The 19024-nt window shown below is 36.1% G+C and overlaps 1 protein-coding gene across 1 annotated transcript in view; it reads right to left on the bottom strand.

Moving 5' to 3' along the window:
• Positions 1–6818: 6818 nt before the first annotated feature.
• Positions 6819–19024, bottom strand: part of gnaz (guanine nucleotide binding protein (G protein), alpha z polypeptide) — a 33850-nt gene continuing 21644 nt past the window's right edge. Inside the window, exon 3 of the mRNA XM_024299762.2 lies at positions 6819–9039. Within this exon, the coding sequence (XP_024155530.1) occupies positions 8695–9039 (345 nt within the window). The 3' untranslated portion in view covers positions 6819–8694. The remainder of the gene's footprint in view (positions 9040–19024) is intronic.

The raw sequence follows: 19024 nt of genomic DNA, 5'->3' as shown, positions 1-19024 counted from the left end.
CACAGTCCAGACGGTTCTCGTTTGCGGTTCCGCAGTGGAGGAATGAACTGAAGAAATGCCAGTTTCAATCAGAGCGAAGCATCCAGAGGGCTTCTTCTCCTCTCCTAACACCTAATCCTCCAACATGCCCGACTCACACTTAATTTACACTTTTTTTTTTTAATTTCTTCCACTTTAATTTCACATTATTGAACTTAGTTTTCTGAATTTCTTTACTTGTAGGGTGGATGTATTATCTTCTGAATAAAGTTTAAAGTACACCAGCAAACAGAAAAGGACATTTTGTAAACATTTTGGTTACTGTCCTTGTTACGATTTCAGCTCAGACCACAAAAACAGCGATGTGATTTACTTTAACTTTCATGAATGAGATTTTCTTTTTGGTTTATTTACAAAAATGTTGTGTCAGAGGGCCTTTACTGTATCGTGTTACTGTTAAATCTTTCAGAGTAAACCAAATCCTTATAATATATATTACCTTTGGCACACTAAAGAACACTTTTTTATTTAAATATGAGTATTTTTTCGTGAACTACTTCCTTTTTAGAAGTCAGACACCTCGATCTCTGAGGCTCCGCCTTTTGCTCCTGTGGGTGCCGTCCATTTCATGATGTCAACCTAGAGCCAGCCTCTGCAGCATGTTTTACCCCCCAAAACAAACAACATCTGAGCTTTTGTAAAGATGGATGTGTATATTATACATGAATGCCTGTGTGTTAGCATGGGGGGTGGTGCTGTTCTAACTTTGTGACATCACAATGTGAGGACCCTTTGGTTTTTATGGATTGGGAGGGGCTGGTACCGCTTTGGAGTGGGTTTCCTGACTAATTAACATTATAATACACTTAAAAGATCAAAAAAGTTTATTTTGTGTGATATATACCCTTTAATGACCGGCTTCTTCCTCTTTTTTGTGGGTTTTCCCTTTTTTTATGGTTTAAGCCCACATTCCCCCTTCCCTTTTTCGTTCCAGTGTGCCTTGTTAAAGGGTTGGTGTCATGTAATCTAAGCTGTAAAAACTGCTGTTTTATATTGGAATTTCTCAACATTAAGTCTTCATTTAAATTCCCATCTGTAAAATAGAGAAATTTGCAAACTTCCAGTTATAAAAGAAACTTTTGGACACAATTAATACTTTTACAAATGTAAAATTTTGCTGATGTTCATTTACCTGTGTTGAGAGGTAAAACAGGAAGCTAACCCTACATTTTTTGTTTGTTTTCCTTGCTAAAGTGACCACATACAAGATTTTTTTAGCCTGTTCTTGTTTCATTGTCCTGTCAGAGAGATCTGCAATAAAAGAAGTCGGTCTACTAGGGAGATTAGTGCAGTGGGCTGCAGTGCAAGATCACAACAAGTATTTTACAAGCCAAACCAATAATAAAGAAATAAGATTACATTTTAGAATGTAATGTTAGAAACAAAATAAAAAATGAAACATTTCAGAAAACAAAAATAATTTTCAGAAATCAAAATGAAATGTCAAAAGATGAAACAGACATGGAAAAGGAAAAATGGAAAAGGTTGGATTTATGAGACATCACTGATTGCATGATGAAATTGGAGATTTGGTTTGTTGAATTTTTGTTTTGATCTCTAATGTATATATATATATATATTTTTTGGTTGCTGTTTTCAAGTTTTGTTGTGATCTTGAACATGTTCGTACATAAAGTGATATTTGTACTTGCAGGGCCACCGTAGCTCAGTGTGTCACAATACAGAAGAGCAGCTGAGTCCTCTCTTTGTGATTGAGTGTGAGTTGCCAAACTTGTGCAGCCACACCCAGACAGACTGCCGTTGAGCATTAATTTGTTTTACATTGTGGGTGTCAAGCTGGTTTGAGCTGCAAAGCTTTTATAGATGGATGAAACTTTTTACAAACTACTTTGGAAATGTGCAAACTAGACTTAAACTGGGATGAGGTCTTCATGTCTTTGCTATCTGGAACACTGAAGTGAAATACACTTAAGTTCACATTTTTTGCAGCAGCAAGTGGCTCTGATCACCTTACAACCAAGTAAGTCATCTGAAGTGACTCCCTGACTGCAATGTGTCCTGCATGTTTGCAGCTGCATAAATCATATGCATGCTGAGAATTGTGACCGGGCCCATCCAAATGTCTGGAGCTGGCCAACTGTCCCGTTTCCTGGTTACTCCTGCTTTGATCCATTACTTTGATCCAGATCTGAACTCCTAACAGCTTTTCCACTGGATCAGTGATATTTTTTTTAGAATGAAGGTTAGAAATAAATTATAAAAAGATAGTGGCAATTATTTGGCACTGCTTTAAAAGAAGACAAGTTTGTACTTCTAACTTCTAATTGATTTCTCAAGCTTTGTATTATGCTGAAGCCCATTCATTGTGTCACAAATGTGCTTATATTTGGAAGTGTTTTTTTTCCTCCCACTGTTCTTTTCTTTGTTTAAAGTTGATTTTATGTACTTTTACAAAAAGCAAAAAAATATCACAACACTTGAAGACTTTTGAAACTGCAGCAACAGTTCCACATAGATTATTTGGTCTTCCCTGACATCCATTGGACAAAATAATGTGCTTTTAGCCAATTCTAAAACTCTGAAGCACAGCGGTGGCAGGCAGGGGAAGTTGGCAGCTGCACAAGCTGCATATCCGACAGCTTTTTGAATGGAACATTTACTCCTCTGTATACAGATTACAGATTTACGTATCAGACCATCTGTTCAACAGCTAAAACATGCCCGTAACTGGGTCATACCATTTATGACCCGAAGAATCCCAGGACATCTGCAGAAGAATGGGTCAAAAAAGGAGAATGAAGATCTCTCAATGTTCCAGTCAAATTAAAAACCTCAAACCCATTTAAAATGTTTCGATTGGGACATTAGGAGTGCTCCACAGAAACAAATTCCCACAAACCTCAATAAACAGAGGCAACGTTGTCAGAAAAGTGGGCCAAAATTCCTATAAAACCACGTGAGAGGCTGTTAGTTTCATAAAGGAAACCGTCATTTCAAGTTGTTTCTGCTAAATTTGCCGAGACGAACTGCCGGATGGTAATTACATACTGTTTTTCACACTAATTCTGCTGCGTAACACAGGAACACCCAGTTTGCACTCGCATAGTTTCACACACAAACCTGGGAGTAGCGACAGATCCACCTGTGGCCACCTGGCAGCTCCAACAGAGCGTGAAGGGTCGAAGGCTCCTCTCTGGGGTTAACACAGTCCAGCATCAAACACAGGTTTCATTCTGCCAATCCACATGCTTAACTTTACACCATCATGCACAATAAATGGTATTAAATTGCTGTAATTGATAAAAAATAATTTAAAAAGCTCCAATAGTCAAAATCCATGAACTGGAAGAGCACCTTGGGTGAATATCTGCTTGTTGGAGATCCTTTCATCAACCTTTTGTTGCTTTGGGGAAGTATTTTTATTTTTTTTTCAAGCTTGTTACTAAAAAGCTATGCAGATCAACTTTGAGAGGCTTTACTGAGGCTTTCATCAGACAGAAGTTCAGAGAAAAGGCTGTTACATTCCAAGTTTGACAGCAAATTTCCATTTAACACTAGAGATTTTTTTTCTGAAATGACTTTTGATTTTAAATAAAGATTAAATGTATTTATGCAAACTGAACCCATTCTTTCTGAAACAGTGCCTTGATTTCCCACTGTAGCCCAGTAAACTATGAAAAAAATATTATTTTGTTTGTTTTTTGCACTCAAACATTTTTTTCCCCCAAATCTGAACTGTTAACTGTCTGCAGATCCCTTTAGTGACTTGATAAAATGTATGCATGAACATAAAACATTCATATTTATTGTTTTCTTTTTGGTAAATCTTTTTTTTTTAGGTCTGATTTGAAAAGTAATTTCATTGCCCTTCAATAGCAGAATCTATATTCTTCTTTTTTTGTGGATGGATGGATGGATGGATGGATGTGATTAGGTCAGAGGTAACAGAGAGAAGAGCCTTTTGTCTTCAGAAATGCTCCTAAATAATCACAGCAATCAAATAGGGAGAACCTTCAACTGTCCTGATTATCAAAGCAATTTGAGCAGAAAAGTCAGTTGGGATGTGTGAAGTACAGTATGTGCTGTCGCTCAGGAGCAAAACTTGGACTCAAAGTTGTAAAAGGCAGATTTTCCAGTGGATAAAAGTAGAAAAAAATAGGAGATCAGACACTAAAACTCTTCTGAGAAATCCCGGGCTTGTGGAACTCTCCTTCAGCTGCCCGAAGGGCAGTCCACTTGACTCACATGGCAGCTTAGTGCCAAGGAGCAGGAGGGGGGCTGCTGGAGAGAAAAGAGATAAGCAGGAGAGGATATGAAGGAAGGAAACAACGCAGTGAGGAGATGAAACCTGGAATCAGTTGGAGGGGGTGATGAGAGCTGAGGAAGATGGAAGAGTCAGATTTGGAATGCATGATGACAATACTAGAAAAGATAAAAGACGGCTACAAGATTTTTTCTCTTTCTTGTTTTATATTTCTATAAAAAAAAAAAAAAGGATTCAAGGAAAGGTCTAAATCAAAAGGAATTTGTGTTAGTCATTTGTGGTTTTCTTCTATTTTCAGAAATGCCCCGAATCTCTCTGTTTGTTCTGGATTCTTTGATTTTTTTTTCTCTGAGTATTTCTTATCTAATGTGTGTTTTGACAAGAGCGTGGCAATATGATACGTATCCCGATATGTGTCTCACAATATGATATGTATCGCGATATGTGTCTCACAATACGATACGTATCCCGATATGTGTCTCACAATACGATACGTATCCCGATATGTGTCTCACAATATGATACGTATCCCGATATGTGTCTCACAATATGATACGTATCGCGATATATCCCAAGTCTGCACCAGAACATATTTTCACTTTTTTAAAGATAAAAAATAAAGAAATAACACTACCTGAATTTTAATCCCTTTCATTGTAATAAAATGGTCAAATTAATTGTATTTAAGGATCACAATATTAAGAACTGCAACTGTATCTCACATACAAGTTCATTTTATCCACAAATTTATGGTGCTTTTATTTTGGTAAATTAAGAAAATTTTGCTTTTAAAGGGAACAGCCAATATTATCTGATTTTCACAATAAAATTGAGAAGAAAAAAGTATCGCAGTAAATTCCAAGACAATTTTTTCCCCCCTTTTTTTTGTTTTAAAGAGTATGACTTAAAATAAAATGTAATAAAATTTTTAATTTCATTTTGTTCAATAATCACAATATTTAGCATTGCAATTGTAAACTAATACTGGCAGAAACTAGTGGTTGGGGGTTTAGGTATAGAACAAAAGTAAGATGCTGAATGACGCTCATAAATAATTAATTAAATATCATTTAAATTGATACAAGTATCGCCTAACAAAATATTGTGATTCATCAACAAATTGATTTTTCCCTACACCTCCACCCTTAACGTTTCTACATCTTTTTTTCTAAAAATCTTGTTAACTTGTTTTAATAAAGTGTTAAAAGTGAAATAATAATGTATTTAAAAATTTGAAAGTATGACTGAATACAATATGATAGAGTTTGTTTTGCCAAAAACGCCTGGATTTATTTCTCAAAGGGAGCTGGAAAATAATACTTCACATCTTTTCCAGTCTCATGTTAGAAAACAAATAAAAACTTTATTTATTTATTTATTTTTTTTTTTTAACCATAAATTGTGCATATTTCCAGATAGCAATCCACGTGATAAAAACGTAAAACGCATGGGAATTGGAGCAAACAAAAATCCTCCATCATCCTGTAAGAGGAACCAAATTGACATTAATCACGCTTATTAGATCGATGCCACAGCGAAACAATGCAAGACGGAAAATATTCAAGTATCCGAGTGTCTTACTTTACCTTATCAGGCTTTATCTGACTTTCAAACCACATTAAATTCTTTGCAATTTGAGAAATCAATTATGGTTTTGTTCAGATTTGAAACAAGACGCCAGTAGGCTGGCAAAGTCTGACCGCACTAGAATAAAGTTAGACCCAAGACTATAAAAGGAGCTGAAAGTTAATTTTGTTTCACATGACTGAACCACGACTAACAGCTATTTGTCTTGTTCATTCCAAAACATGTGGTGCTTCTTTTTTTTTTCTTTTTGTTAAGGTTTGTGGAAAATTTAATTGTTTTTTGTGATCCTAAAAAATATATATGTATTTCTGTGTTTTTGCAGAAATATTAAAAAAAACAAGATATTTATGAGACAGTTTACTTCTGAGAGTGTTTATTTTAAGGCAAAACTTAATGTTTAAAGACAAAAGATATCATTGTGTTCAGGGTGAGCCAAAAAAATGTGTGTAATTTCTTGTTGTGGCCTTGTCTATTTCCAGTTTCCTTGAAAAATCTCCATTTTGACCCAAATACAGAGTCAAATTTTCACAGAATTGGACCAAAATTCTAAAGTTTTTCTACACTTCCCTTGAGTTTTTTTTCTTACTTAATTTCTCTGTTGTTTTCTCGGCAGACTCTGACCACATGACGGTCACAAGACACGATTTCAGCTAAAGCTCTCCATGATCAGATGTGAGTAGTGATTTTTCATTCATGTTTACCCATCTTGTTCGACTAAAAAAAAAAAAACTTCCCCTTGATGACCTTTTTATCTACTTAAAAGCGATGGCAACATAAAAAAAACCTGCTTTTCTTTTGGTTACTCTTGCATGCTCCAGAAAAAAAACTGATCTTGTGAGTTGGAACTCTCAGATGAGTTATTCGTGGGCTCTGACGGGCACGTTAGCAAACTTGTTGGGTCAGACAGAGTTTATACTCTAATTAGAGTGGAATCTGTACCCTGTCATCTCATCACACAGAGGCCAAGTTCATTCAGGAGTAATTTAATTGCATACTTCATGCTCATATTTTTCTTGCTCCAGCGGCTCCATTGTACGGAAAGAACAAACCCTGTTTTCTCTCAGGATCCTGGACACTGAAGATGGAGGTGCAGTTCCAGGCAGGACCTCCTCTTCCAGGTTTCAGATGCATAATTTAACGTGACGCTCCCCGACCCAAACACATTTCAAGCACTGTTGACAGAAACAAATTCACTACACCATAAAGAATTTGCATAAGTCGTTTTATTCTTAGTTATTGTCCTTTTTATACTTCTTATCTCAACTGATTTTTTTTTTCTTTAGTTGAAGTCGACATCCTTTAAAGTCAAGCCTGAAGCCCTTGGCTGAGTTGTTCTCTGAACTGAAAAGAAAGGGGAAGAGGAGGAGTGGACAGGGATCTTCCTCCTCTAGCTCTCCCTCTGTCTCAACATCATTAACCCCAACTCAACCTTTATTTTAATTTGTTTGAACAAAGAGTGTACCTTACAGCATATTTACACATCATACTGACTGACTGTTGAACAATTTCCACTTAGATAATGCGAGGAAGTTTGCATTTTGCAGGATTTCATCTTCTTCCAAAGTCCTAGTTTTCCTTTGTTCCACTTTTTTTTCTTTTTTTGACCCTGCTAACTTTCAGGTGAGCTCACAGTAGTCAGCATTTAGCATCATCTGTGTCGTCATCAAAACATTATCGATGCCATATTCATATAGATATATCTCTTTTTCAATAGATTACTCTCTGACAACTGTACAATCGTACACAGTGTTTGACTTTTATATATATTTTGGGAATATATTACTTCAAACTTAGGAAAAGAGAAACATAACCCCAAAAGAAAATATATATTAGTATCCCAAAGTAACAAAATCATGCATGTTTTAAGGTACTTCTCCATAAAAACAGAAACCAAAAAAGAAATTAATAGATGACATCTGGTTTTATTTACAAACTAATCTTGGCACTGTTTTTCGTCGTCTCTTGCTGGAAACTGGAATGATCATAATTACTTTTTTTTTTTTAACTCTGCCGAGTGATACATACTCCTGGTGTCATAAGTTAGTGTCCTGCTACAAAGAGCAGAAGTGAGAGACACATCCCTCTATTCCAAATGCAAAAAGAGAGGAGAAACAAACAACATTGGATGGTTGAGCGTGGGAAAGAATGGATAGAAAACATTTTTCTCTCCAACTCTTAACTATGGCAGTTTTTCATCAGGTCGACTCACTGTTTCCCTCAGAAACTAAAGCTGTCATTGAACTTCATCAGGCGAACTCCCTGGTTCCTGTGGTTTGATTGTTAATCCAGATTAAGACGGTTAGATTTTCCTTTTTTTTTGTCAAAATTAAAGAAATTAAAGCATCTTACATTGACCCTGACAACAACAACAACAAAAAAACATACATTTAAAAAAGCTGTCAGTACAAGTCTGATTAAAAGCATCAAGCTTGACTGGCAGGAAGGGGTAGATGTATTCCAGTGTCGCCTTGTTTAAAAAGACGGATCCAAAGATTGTGTGTGAGCAAATGAAAAGGATGTTTATGTTAGGGTGTCTCTGCATATATTCAGTGCAAACACATAGGGTAAAAAGCCCATCTTGACCATGGCCTCTCAGCTCTTTTGTCTCATCTGTTAAATCTACAGTATCCTCCATCCCTGACTGTCTTACTTCTTCATTTCCTCTCCCATTCTCTGTTGCACCTCTTCGAGAGATAAACCATCACGCAGAGTGACTTTGTTTTTTCAGCCTGTTGCAGATCTTCTTTTTTTTTATTTTATTTTTTTTTTTTTCAGCCAACTGCTGTCAAGCTGCCTGCTTTATCCCAGCCCACCCTTCCCCACCACCTTCCCAGAGTCAGGTCCTAGCATAGCCCGATGTACTTGAGATTGTTCTGGATGATCACGTCCGTGACAGCGTCGAACACAAACTGGATGTTGCTGGTGTCAGTGGCACATGTGAAGTGCGAGTAGATCTCCTTGGTCTCCTTGTTGCGGTTGAGGTCCTCAAACTGCCGCTGCACATAGACAGCTGCCTCCTCGTAGGTGTTCTGACCTTTGTAATCGGGGAAGCACACTGTCAGAGGAATGCGTTTTATCTTCTCCGCCAGCAAGTCCTTCTTGTTAAGGAAGAGGATGAGCGACGTGTTGGTGAACCAGTTGTTGTTGCAGATGGAGTCAAACAGACGCAGGCTCTCCGCCATACGGCTCTGTGGACACAAAAATTACATTTCACATGTCTGAGCAAAATGTAGCATTCATGTAGGAACAATATCATAATCAAAATCTCTATTTTACATTGTTATCTTGGAAAAGTTGTGTTTTTAGCAGCAAAATTGAAAAATAAAATCTTTTTTTCTTTTTTGGTTTTGTTCGCTCTACATCTCTGCTGGATGCAAAGCAGCTGCTGTTGTGTCAAAAGATGAAAGACTAAAAAAAAAAAAGAAAAAAAAAGATGAGCATCAGTATTTGAACTATTTGATATTCCTTCAAAGGAGTCTTCTATGTTTTTTCCTACCATTCACAGTCTGAAAAACACATTCCAAAAGTCTTTGAGAGATGTGGGTTGGATTAGTTTAGGCTGTGAAAACAAGAGTCAAAAACTGTTGGTTTTAAAAGGAGCATGGCTTACAAATTCTCAAAAGGGGATGAAGACGGATAAAGGTAGGCCTGCACTTTTAATTAACAATACAAATGGTGTCTTTTATGTTTGAGGCAGCAACTTTAAGCTTAGTGGAGTTGTTGGTACAGTCCAACATCTGACTTTGAACAATATTAAAGATCCACTCCAATGAAAATTGTGTTTTTGATGTTTTTAACCTGTTCTTGTAGCATCTTTCACATGATGGAGGACATGTATAAAAGAATTTAAGATTAAAACTGCATTTCTAAGTATTTCTTTATTCAAGGAGCAGATGAGAAGCAGCAGTTTGACAAAGCTCAAGTTTGTGATGTAGCAACAGCCACGGGGGGGGCAAAGTCTCCCTTGCACTACATATCTGATGCAGCCATTTGAAGACCAATAGATCAATTCTTTTTCCTGGTCTGAGCTACCATCTGGTGCCTGAATAACTCTGATATTGCTTGCTATTTTTTCTTTCTTTTTTCTTTTTTTGCGAAGCTAATGCTAGCTTGGGGTTATGAGGGGCTTTAGTGGATATTGGGAAATTGGCTGAGACTCAGATATAAATTTCTGTCTTTCTTTTTTATATATTTTTTTGTCCTGTCCAGCAAATGAAAACACATATTTAAGCTTATCTCACAGGGCGCACCGACTGAAATTAAGTCTTGCACACAGATGGGCACACACAGGATTTACATATCCAGCATTCTTAGAGAGGGGTGTAAAAACATTATCTATGCCCATATTTGTGCTCAAGTGAATAGGCGGGTGGATTTGTGCTTCTTAGAGTGTACTTTGACCACATTGAGTGCCATAGCAAAGGGTTAGGGGTTAGCACCCCACACCTAGCAGCCTGGCAGACAAAGGCCACCCCAAGACCCCCGCCACAGAGATGGAGTCGGAGGACTGGACCCAGCAGCCCCACCAACCGAGGAACAGACAGTGTGCAGAGCAGGAGCCCCAGCCGTGGCAGGGACCTGCCCCACCTCAAGGCCTTAAGGCCCAGACCCAAGCCCTGAACGCACGAGACCTCACCGGCGCTCAGAAGTCCCCCACCCGCCCCCTCAGAAGTAAATTTCTAATTAGTTCCTGCTGCTCTGCAGAAAAATATTTCTTAAAAAATGACCGTCTTTCATTTTGTCTTAAAACAGCATCATCATAATTAAAAGACCATGAGGAAGTTTTTTACAGCAGAAAAACATAGTTGGAGTGGGACTTTAAAGTTTTGTCAAGAGACTTTGAGGTTCTACTTCAGAAAGATTTCTCACACAAACAAAACACTGTTAGGGTGAGTGATTCTGGGAATGTGGGTATCGATATGATACAAAGTAATTAAAAAACTTGTTTCAGCGATATCAATACAAATACTTTTTTTTGAAATATTGTATCATAGAATAAATGCCTATTTTTTAAAATTAATTTAGTGTTAGTGAAACACAGGACAGATACTTTCAGCAAATAAAAAGGGTTATTATCTAATCTGTGAACATACCAAATACAGGAAATAAATACTAACCCTCTCATGCATGAATTATGCTAAAATCAGTTAGGATGTTTTTGTAATTACATGGTTGTTTGTAGGTATAACCGTAAATAACTTGAAAAATGATATTGTGTTGTGATGGTGGTTCTCTATAGCTTGATTTATCTAAAACATGGTTAAAGAAAATGTCTGTGAATTGAGAATTGTCTAACAAAAGTAACTAAACTCAACATCAATCATCGTCATAGGATCTAGCTTCCCATCAAATGTATGAACTGTTATCTAAGTATCTAAGCATTCTGCACACTGTATGAAAGAGTTAATAATGGCATAATACCATTATATTAAAAATAAAAAAGTAACTACTGCAAAATTTTAAAAACAAAAATGTAAGTGCAGCATAAACGTATAAAAAAGCTGTAATAAATGTCACTACTAAAGGTAAACCAAAGCAACACTGTAATAGATATGAAAATATGAACAAAACAACCAAAAACCATGCAGTAGTATGCAAATACGTGGCTCTTTAAAGACTCTCTCAGATGGTGCAGAGAGAGGAGGGCCAAGGTGTGAGGAGGAGGTGCGTGATTTACAGAGACAGACAATGTTGCGTGACTGGACAGTTTTCTGCTCAAATTGGCTGAGTTTTTACTGAAATTTGGCTGTTTTTTTGCCTAATCTGGCAACAGTGCAGGCAGATAGTCGTAATCATTGTGCTTGCATGAACTTTGTGAGTAAATTTAAACTCTTTACTGTCCGTATTGAAGAAAAACTGCAACGAAAGTTTCTATCTCATCACTCTAGTATCGATACTTCACCTTGGAAAGTATCAAAAGTATCAATATCATCACACTAGTATTGATACTATCGACATTCAGATCAATACACCCACCCTTACAATATGGCTCTTGTTCACACAGACTCATCTCAGCAACATCTTAGAAACTACATGCCTATTAGAAGTCAAATGTTACCATCGATCAAAAAATACATAAAGGGTGGGATCTTTTGGAACAGTTTTCAGAAAAAAAGCAAACTTTTTTTTAAGAACAACAGAAGAACATCTCCTTGTTTTGTTGTGTTGGATCACCATCAACCTTTCAAAATAAAACTACAGGTGTATCATTTGTGCCCTTAACCTAAGTGTGGATATGAGGGACTTCATACAACTTCAAGTGTCTTGAAAAAGACTAAAAGCTTTTCAGGAAAAAAAAAAGTAAATTTTTGTTTTCCTATCTTCGACTTCCAGTATTTTCCGTTTTAAGGGAAAAAAAACTAAAAAAGTTATTGAGACCAGGTAGTAGATACATTTACATATTATGTTTCCACATAGTTTTGGTCTTTTTTGCAAAATGCTTGCAGGTTAATTTGTTATTAACAATGAAAACTCTTTAAAATCTAGTACTGGTTTATTGAATAGAGACTAATTTGTAAAATATATTGTAATATGCCAAAGTGAAAGAGAGTACTTCTTTTGAATAAATTCTGCTTTGACCCCATGACCCTATTAGCTTGTACTACATACACAGAATACTATAACAAAGCGTTCCAATTTGACTATTTTCCACATCTGAGAGGCAGAGTTTTAGCCCATGCTGGTCTTTGTACAATAGTGTGTTTATGTGTGGGTGCCCCGATGAGTCTCCTCGCAGCCCGTGCTCATGTGATGTTGAATGTATAAGGAAAAAAACAAAGAAAAAGAAAGTTGATCTGTTTGTGGCAGCTGGCTGGCATGTGGCGACTGGCCAGTAGCTTGTGACTGGGAGGCTGTCATATGGAGGACTGCTGTTTAAAAGGTTACAGAAAAAAAAACATGATGCTCAGAGCAAATCACAAGATCTGCAGTGCACAAAAAAAAAAGATTAAATGAAATAAAACACTGCAGGAACGACAAGGGATTAGGATGCTGCAGATTTTAAACTATAATTGTTTGGAGTGATGAGGAGGTTTGGATAGTGAAAAAAAGACTATTTAAAAAACAGTCCTATGTTTATATACTTCTACAAACATTCAAATTTAAACCTATAAATGACGGTTTAATTTAAAGAAAGCAATTTTCGTGTATCTTTTTTGTCTTAATACTGCTGCAGTTAAGAATCTGGAGAACCGTTTTCTTTATCTATACATCCTTCTTTGTGTTTCTTTTTTTCCGCTCACATGATGTTAACCTCTCAGCCCTGAAAACACAGGCTCTCTTTTCTGTACAGTTTCGGCATGAGTCCCCAAAGGGTTAAGACCAGCCTCTAACCATTCCCTGCAGTACAAGTCCTGTCAGGCTGTTTGACTCCATTTCTCCCCTTTCCCAACGTATCAACACAGACGCGCAGCTGCTTGGAGAGCATGGCAGGAGACAGCCAGCTGAGCACTGGGAATCTGCAAGCTCTTCCACTGCCCACTTTAACACTTGTAGATTTTATGGCGATGAATGGAAATGGGGGGTGGGTCAACCAGGAGCTCCCAGGAGAAATATAGCATGCAGACCCCCCCTTTTGCTTACTGATGCGCATGTATACTCACATAACACCCCCTCCACACACCTCTTCCTGTCAGCACACTCAAGGCGCAGGCTTTAATTAAGCTTTAGTATTAATGAGCAGGTTCATGACGGTGTCATTGCTTTGTTTTCAGACATACCAGTGATTTAAGTATGCAGTCGCATCTGCCTCTGTTTGTTGAGCTTTAAGTTAGGAGTCTTGCAGCTCTACAAGATGATTCCCCTTTTTATGCCAGTGTGACTTCTTCTTTTTTTTTTTTTTTTTTTAAACCATAACCGAGATTTACATTATTCAGGTTGCTCCCTCTGTTTTCTCTGCCTTTTGAATTACTAATGCTGCTGTGGTGGGCAACTGCACTGCAGGGCGCGGAGCTAATAACAAATAAACATAGACCCATTATGTTTATGTGGAATATTGCTGCTTAGAAGGATTTTTAACCAAATATTGTTTTTTTTTTTTGTTTGTTTTGTTTTTTAAAGAGAATAAAGAGCTCAACTTTTTGATTTTTTTTAAAGTGCAGCCAGCAATTGTCTGAAAAGCTGATTGCTAAGCTAAAGCAAACAGACTAAACCAGAGGTCGGCAACCTTTAACACTTAAAGAGCGTTTTAGGACGATTTTTCACTGACCACAACTCAGTAAAAGCCACACATCCTTTAGAAAAACAATACTTTGTATTTATAATATTGTTATTTTATGATAAATATAAATGAACTATTATATTTGGGCATAAATAAAACAAACTTTAAGTTAATTATTTTTCCTAAATATTAAACAGTTAACTTATAACAGAGGTTCAATAGACTTCCCTTCAAAATAAAAGACTTCCTTTGTCACACAGGATCATCTCGGTGGAGCAAATCTAGTGGTAGGTAGCGTAATGTCAGCAATAAAAAAAAAATAGAGAGAGAGATTTTTAATCATTTGTGGTGCTTCTTAGCCAGAAATTCGTAAATCTAACTATCTGAAATTAAAACAGAGCTAATTAACTGTGAACCATGAGGCACACTTAAAACACTGGAATTTGTCAAAATGTTTAGTTCTTGATTATCAAACCACTACGGCTACTGTGCTATGATAAGTTACTTTACTTTTTTAACTTTACTCTACAGTGACTTTTTTAAACTAAAAACTTTGTATTTTTCTTTAACCAAGAGCCACAATGGAGGGGTAGAAGAGCCAGATGTGGCTCTGGAGCCGCAGGTTGCAGACCCCTGGACTAAGCTAAACTTGGCATCCCTGCCCTTAGACCCTCCTTCTCGGTAAGAAAAAACTCCTAAAAACAGATGTGATTCTGGGAAAAAAAAAAAAAAACTAAATCTCAGGGATGTCCACGTGAAGGAGGGATCCTCTCCCAGATGGACAGATGATGTACCAGGACTGCTAAAGAAGAATTAGCTTATCTAACTCTACAACTACGTGTTTGAATAGTGTAGCAGAATGGCTTCATCCAGGTGGACCTGGAGGACATACCTGGTTCTGAACAGTGCAGGTGACGTTTTCCACATTCCTTGTGTTTATTGCAAGATAATCAAATTTAAAGCAAATCCTTTCAAATTTTAGTTTCATAAGGTTCAGCTCATTGTGTTTTTTCCTCTTCAAAGTAAATTTCTGATATTGACTTTTAATGAATTTGTTTTATTTTGAAAGGGTTTTACAATTTGACTGGATTACTTGCCTAAGACAGATTGATCAATGAATCCTTACACCCCTATTTTTGAAATATTAAGTTGTGTTTTAAAGGAAACATGCTTGATTAAGGTGACGCTCAGCATTTGCAGGCCTTATTTTAACCAAATCATTTAAAACCGCTTGCATATTGTGTTTCTTTTTTGCTTCTTACTGGTTTAAAATTAAAGCCTTAAAAAGGAGTCAAGATAAGTGTTAAAAGATAAATATTCTTAAAACTTAAAAAAAAATCATTATTGGAAAAAAAAAATCGGTTCAGGATTTATTTATTTATTGCAAGTTTTGGATATGTATTCATTCATTCCATTCATTTTCTTTTACTTTTATTCTATTTTCTACTCTCTTTTTTGCCTGAGCAGCACAGAGGGTGTCGTCATAGTAAACGAAAGATGTTCTCTTTGACCAAATTAGAAAAGGAATAGCTGGTTGTTGAAACTTCTGCCCCGTTAAAGCATAAGAACCTTAAATGTTTTTTTTAATTATTTGAAGAAAAGAACAAATCCAGATCATATTCTTAGCTGTGCTGGTTTTACAGTTTTACAGCTTTTCTTTCACATGTTAGCTTGAGCATTTCAACCTTTGTTGTTCCATTATCCCCATACACCATTACGCAATTCTGTCTCAGTACATGATATTATTGACTTTGATAATCCAACAGCCAGTTCAGAGGCTTTGGAGCTGAGAAAAATTTGATTTTATGTCAGACTGCTCTGAGATGCGACTGAATCCCTTTGGATTTAGAAAAAAAGTTGATGTGATGCTGAGCAAATGATTACAGAAAATGTGGATTTTCTGTCAGGTGTCATACATTCTGTGATTATTGTATGTTGAGAAAAAAAAAAGACCAACCAATGTAAAACAAGAAACTGGAGAATGACTCACAGGTTTGCGTCCATATCATAAAATCAACGAACCAGACATGCAGTCATTTCAGTCAGCGCTTAAGCCTCACAAACCAAGCTTAAATACCAGCAAACCTCAGCTGCACAATTCTGCAGAATTCTCTGTTCGACATCACACATAAACTATGAAGGATTTACACAAACACACCCAATAACACTTCCAGAGGCAGACAATAGCACAAGCGCTCACGTGCATTCTCCTCAACAACCCTCTTTTTTTTCCTCCCTCATCCTCATCCTTCCCTCCCTAGTCACAGTTCACTGTCAACAGTGCAGGATTAGGAGCATTTGACTGGCCTGTTGCTTAGCAACAGTAACCACAGCAACCGATTAATTATGAAGACAGGGATGGGACAGGGAAAATGCATCAGGGAATGGGTTGATGGGTAAATGTACTATAATTATTACGCTGTATTTTTTTGTCTGGTGTGAGTTTGTGTATCAGAACTGAACCGGTGTCGTCTAGGTTTTTTTTTTTTTTTTTTTTTTGAAGCTTGTTCACTTGTGCCTGAAGCTTTAAAGATGTATCATTGACATGATCACCACAGACAATCAGTAGTTTCCAGAGAAATGGAAATGTTTCCCTTTTGAAGCAAAACTGGTGTTAAAAAGGACAACAACAACAAAAATATTCCTGCTTCAACACATTTCCGTTTTAATTAACCTGAGCTGCACTTCCACACTCAAAATCTATCTAAAGGTTCCACTGAGTTAAAGTTTTGTTCACTGATACCTCTTTTCAGACACACTAGGTTCTCAGAACTCATAGTTTACAGACTGACTGCACCTGAAACTTCAATGAAGATAAGAATGAGTCAGAGCAGCACTTCAGCAAAAATTGATGAGTCACTTCTAATCTGGAAAGTTGACTGAAAGTTGACACAGTTTTAGATAGTATCACTCTAAAACTGTATTTTACTTGTAATGCTATAATTATAATTCATTAATCATATAATATAAAAGTGGTACTCTCTGTACTGACATAATCAAACATTTCATGATTTCATCACTTTAAAAGGTTAATAAGTGAGTGCAAGGGTGACAATGTTAACATTTTAGCATTAATTAGAATTATAATTTATTAATTTATATTTACAACATATCAAATTTTATTTTATTTTTTGTATTTTTTTAACAATTAAGCTATTAATTTTTTGCAGTTAAATTGTCAAAATCATTTAGGAAGCTTAGAAAAAACAATGTATGATATTTAGTTGTGTTGCTAATAATAATTGATGCTAATGATTTTGTGTTGAATTTATGAGATAAAATTGTATCGTTAAAACTCCATAGCTGCTGAACCAGCAGCATTTTTTCTGGTTAAATAGACCAACCAATCAACTAAAAGGAGCCACTCAAGCTGCAGTTAAAACAGTAATTTTTCTTAATAAAATCAAAGCATTTTCCATCTCACAACTATAAATGTTCTTTTTTTTAAATTCTCCTCACATTTCTCTTTCTTATGAGTTGTTCTTCATAGAATAAAAATGGATTTCTTGTCTTTTATTTATATATATATATATATATTGTTAATACTATTCTTTTTTTAGACTGATTAATGTTTCAAATGCTGAAATATTCACCAGAAAGCATTTGTGATTTAAGATACTAAATCTTGACACTCAAAGCCTTAAAATGATGATTGGTGCATCTAAAAAAAATGTTAATAATACATTCTGATACATCCAAAACTGTGACCTAAACAATGCTGCTGCTGCTGCTGCATTTTCAAAAAGGTGAACTAGTCTTTTAATTTTAGTGCTTATGCAATACGTACAAAGATTATGTAATGATGGTGCTTAGTTTTTGCCTCACAGTTGTTTGACAAAGTGGCGCTACACATTATTAGGCAGCCTTTTTACCCAAGTACTGGAATACAAAGGCTATTGTAAATATTTAATTTAGTATATAATCCAGTATGTAGTATCATAAAAAATAAAAATATTTAGTGAAAATGATTATTATAAGAACATTTTTACTGTGGTATTCTTATAATTTTATCTAAAAAGTAAAATTATAAATAATGACTTTATTAAAAGGCACATAGTATATAAAAAAGTTGAAAAAAATATCTCCTTTTCTCATTGACTCCAACAGATTGTTTAGTCATCATAAAATGTATGTATGTAAAATGTTAACTTTTACATTTAGTTAGGTCAGCTGAGATTATTTAACAAAAAATGTTTTTGTTTTTTTCAAAAAATCAGCTGATTCAGCCGTAACTCTCTTAATTTTTGAAAAGGTCAACATAAACAGTGTCGTTTTCTTCGAAATACGAGCAGCTGACTTCAAATTTTGGGCAGCTTGAAGACAGGTTTTGTGCAGTAGATGTTTATCGCACAGATGTCGTCTTTCACTCATGAGCTGCTCAGCCCATGCTTGACTGTTGGTGAGGTTTCACAACGATTTCTTGACCTGCATGAACCACCAGAGCAGTAAGTCTGAAACTCTCCAATCAGACACACAACAGGAACGCCCTGGTTTTTCTTTATCAGGGGTGATCATAAAAATTCCAGCCTAGATAACACAAAATATTGAGAAAGATCTAAAGCCTCTCAAACAATTTTCTTCTGCTCTGAGTAAAACAAAAGGCTGACTGCAGCAGCTGCAGGTGGAAATGATGGAAACTGGAAATTGAGTGTTTTCTGACAGTTTACCATTAGAAAAAAAATGTTAATAAAACAGCTTTGGGCTTCAAGCGATTTAAACATCCACTCCAATAAAAATTGGGCTTTTTTGTGTTTTTTTTACATGGTTTTAGGCATTTTTTCTGATCACATAAGAAGAAAATTAACCTCAAAATTTTAATTTTTGAGTGTTTCTCTACTCAAATTGTTTTGAATCAGGATTAGATTAAAAAAGTACATTTTGAAATAGAGCTTATTTGTGACAGAAAATACGCTGGGAGGGCCACAAGCTCCCTGCTACAATCTCTAAACAACGGGTAGGGAAATGGGGGCGGGGTTGCTCAGCACCAACAGTTCGACCCACAGATTACTGTTGAA

Source organism: Oryzias melastigma, linkage group LG12 (assembly GCF_002922805.2).
Source record: "Oryzias melastigma strain HK-1 linkage group LG12, ASM292280v2, whole genome shotgun sequence".
Lineage (NCBI taxonomy): Eukaryota > Metazoa > Chordata > Actinopteri > Beloniformes > Adrianichthyidae > Oryzias > Oryzias melastigma.
The sequence above is the reverse complement of the archived record's forward strand: the minus strand, read 5'-3'. Positions and strand labels throughout refer to the sequence as shown.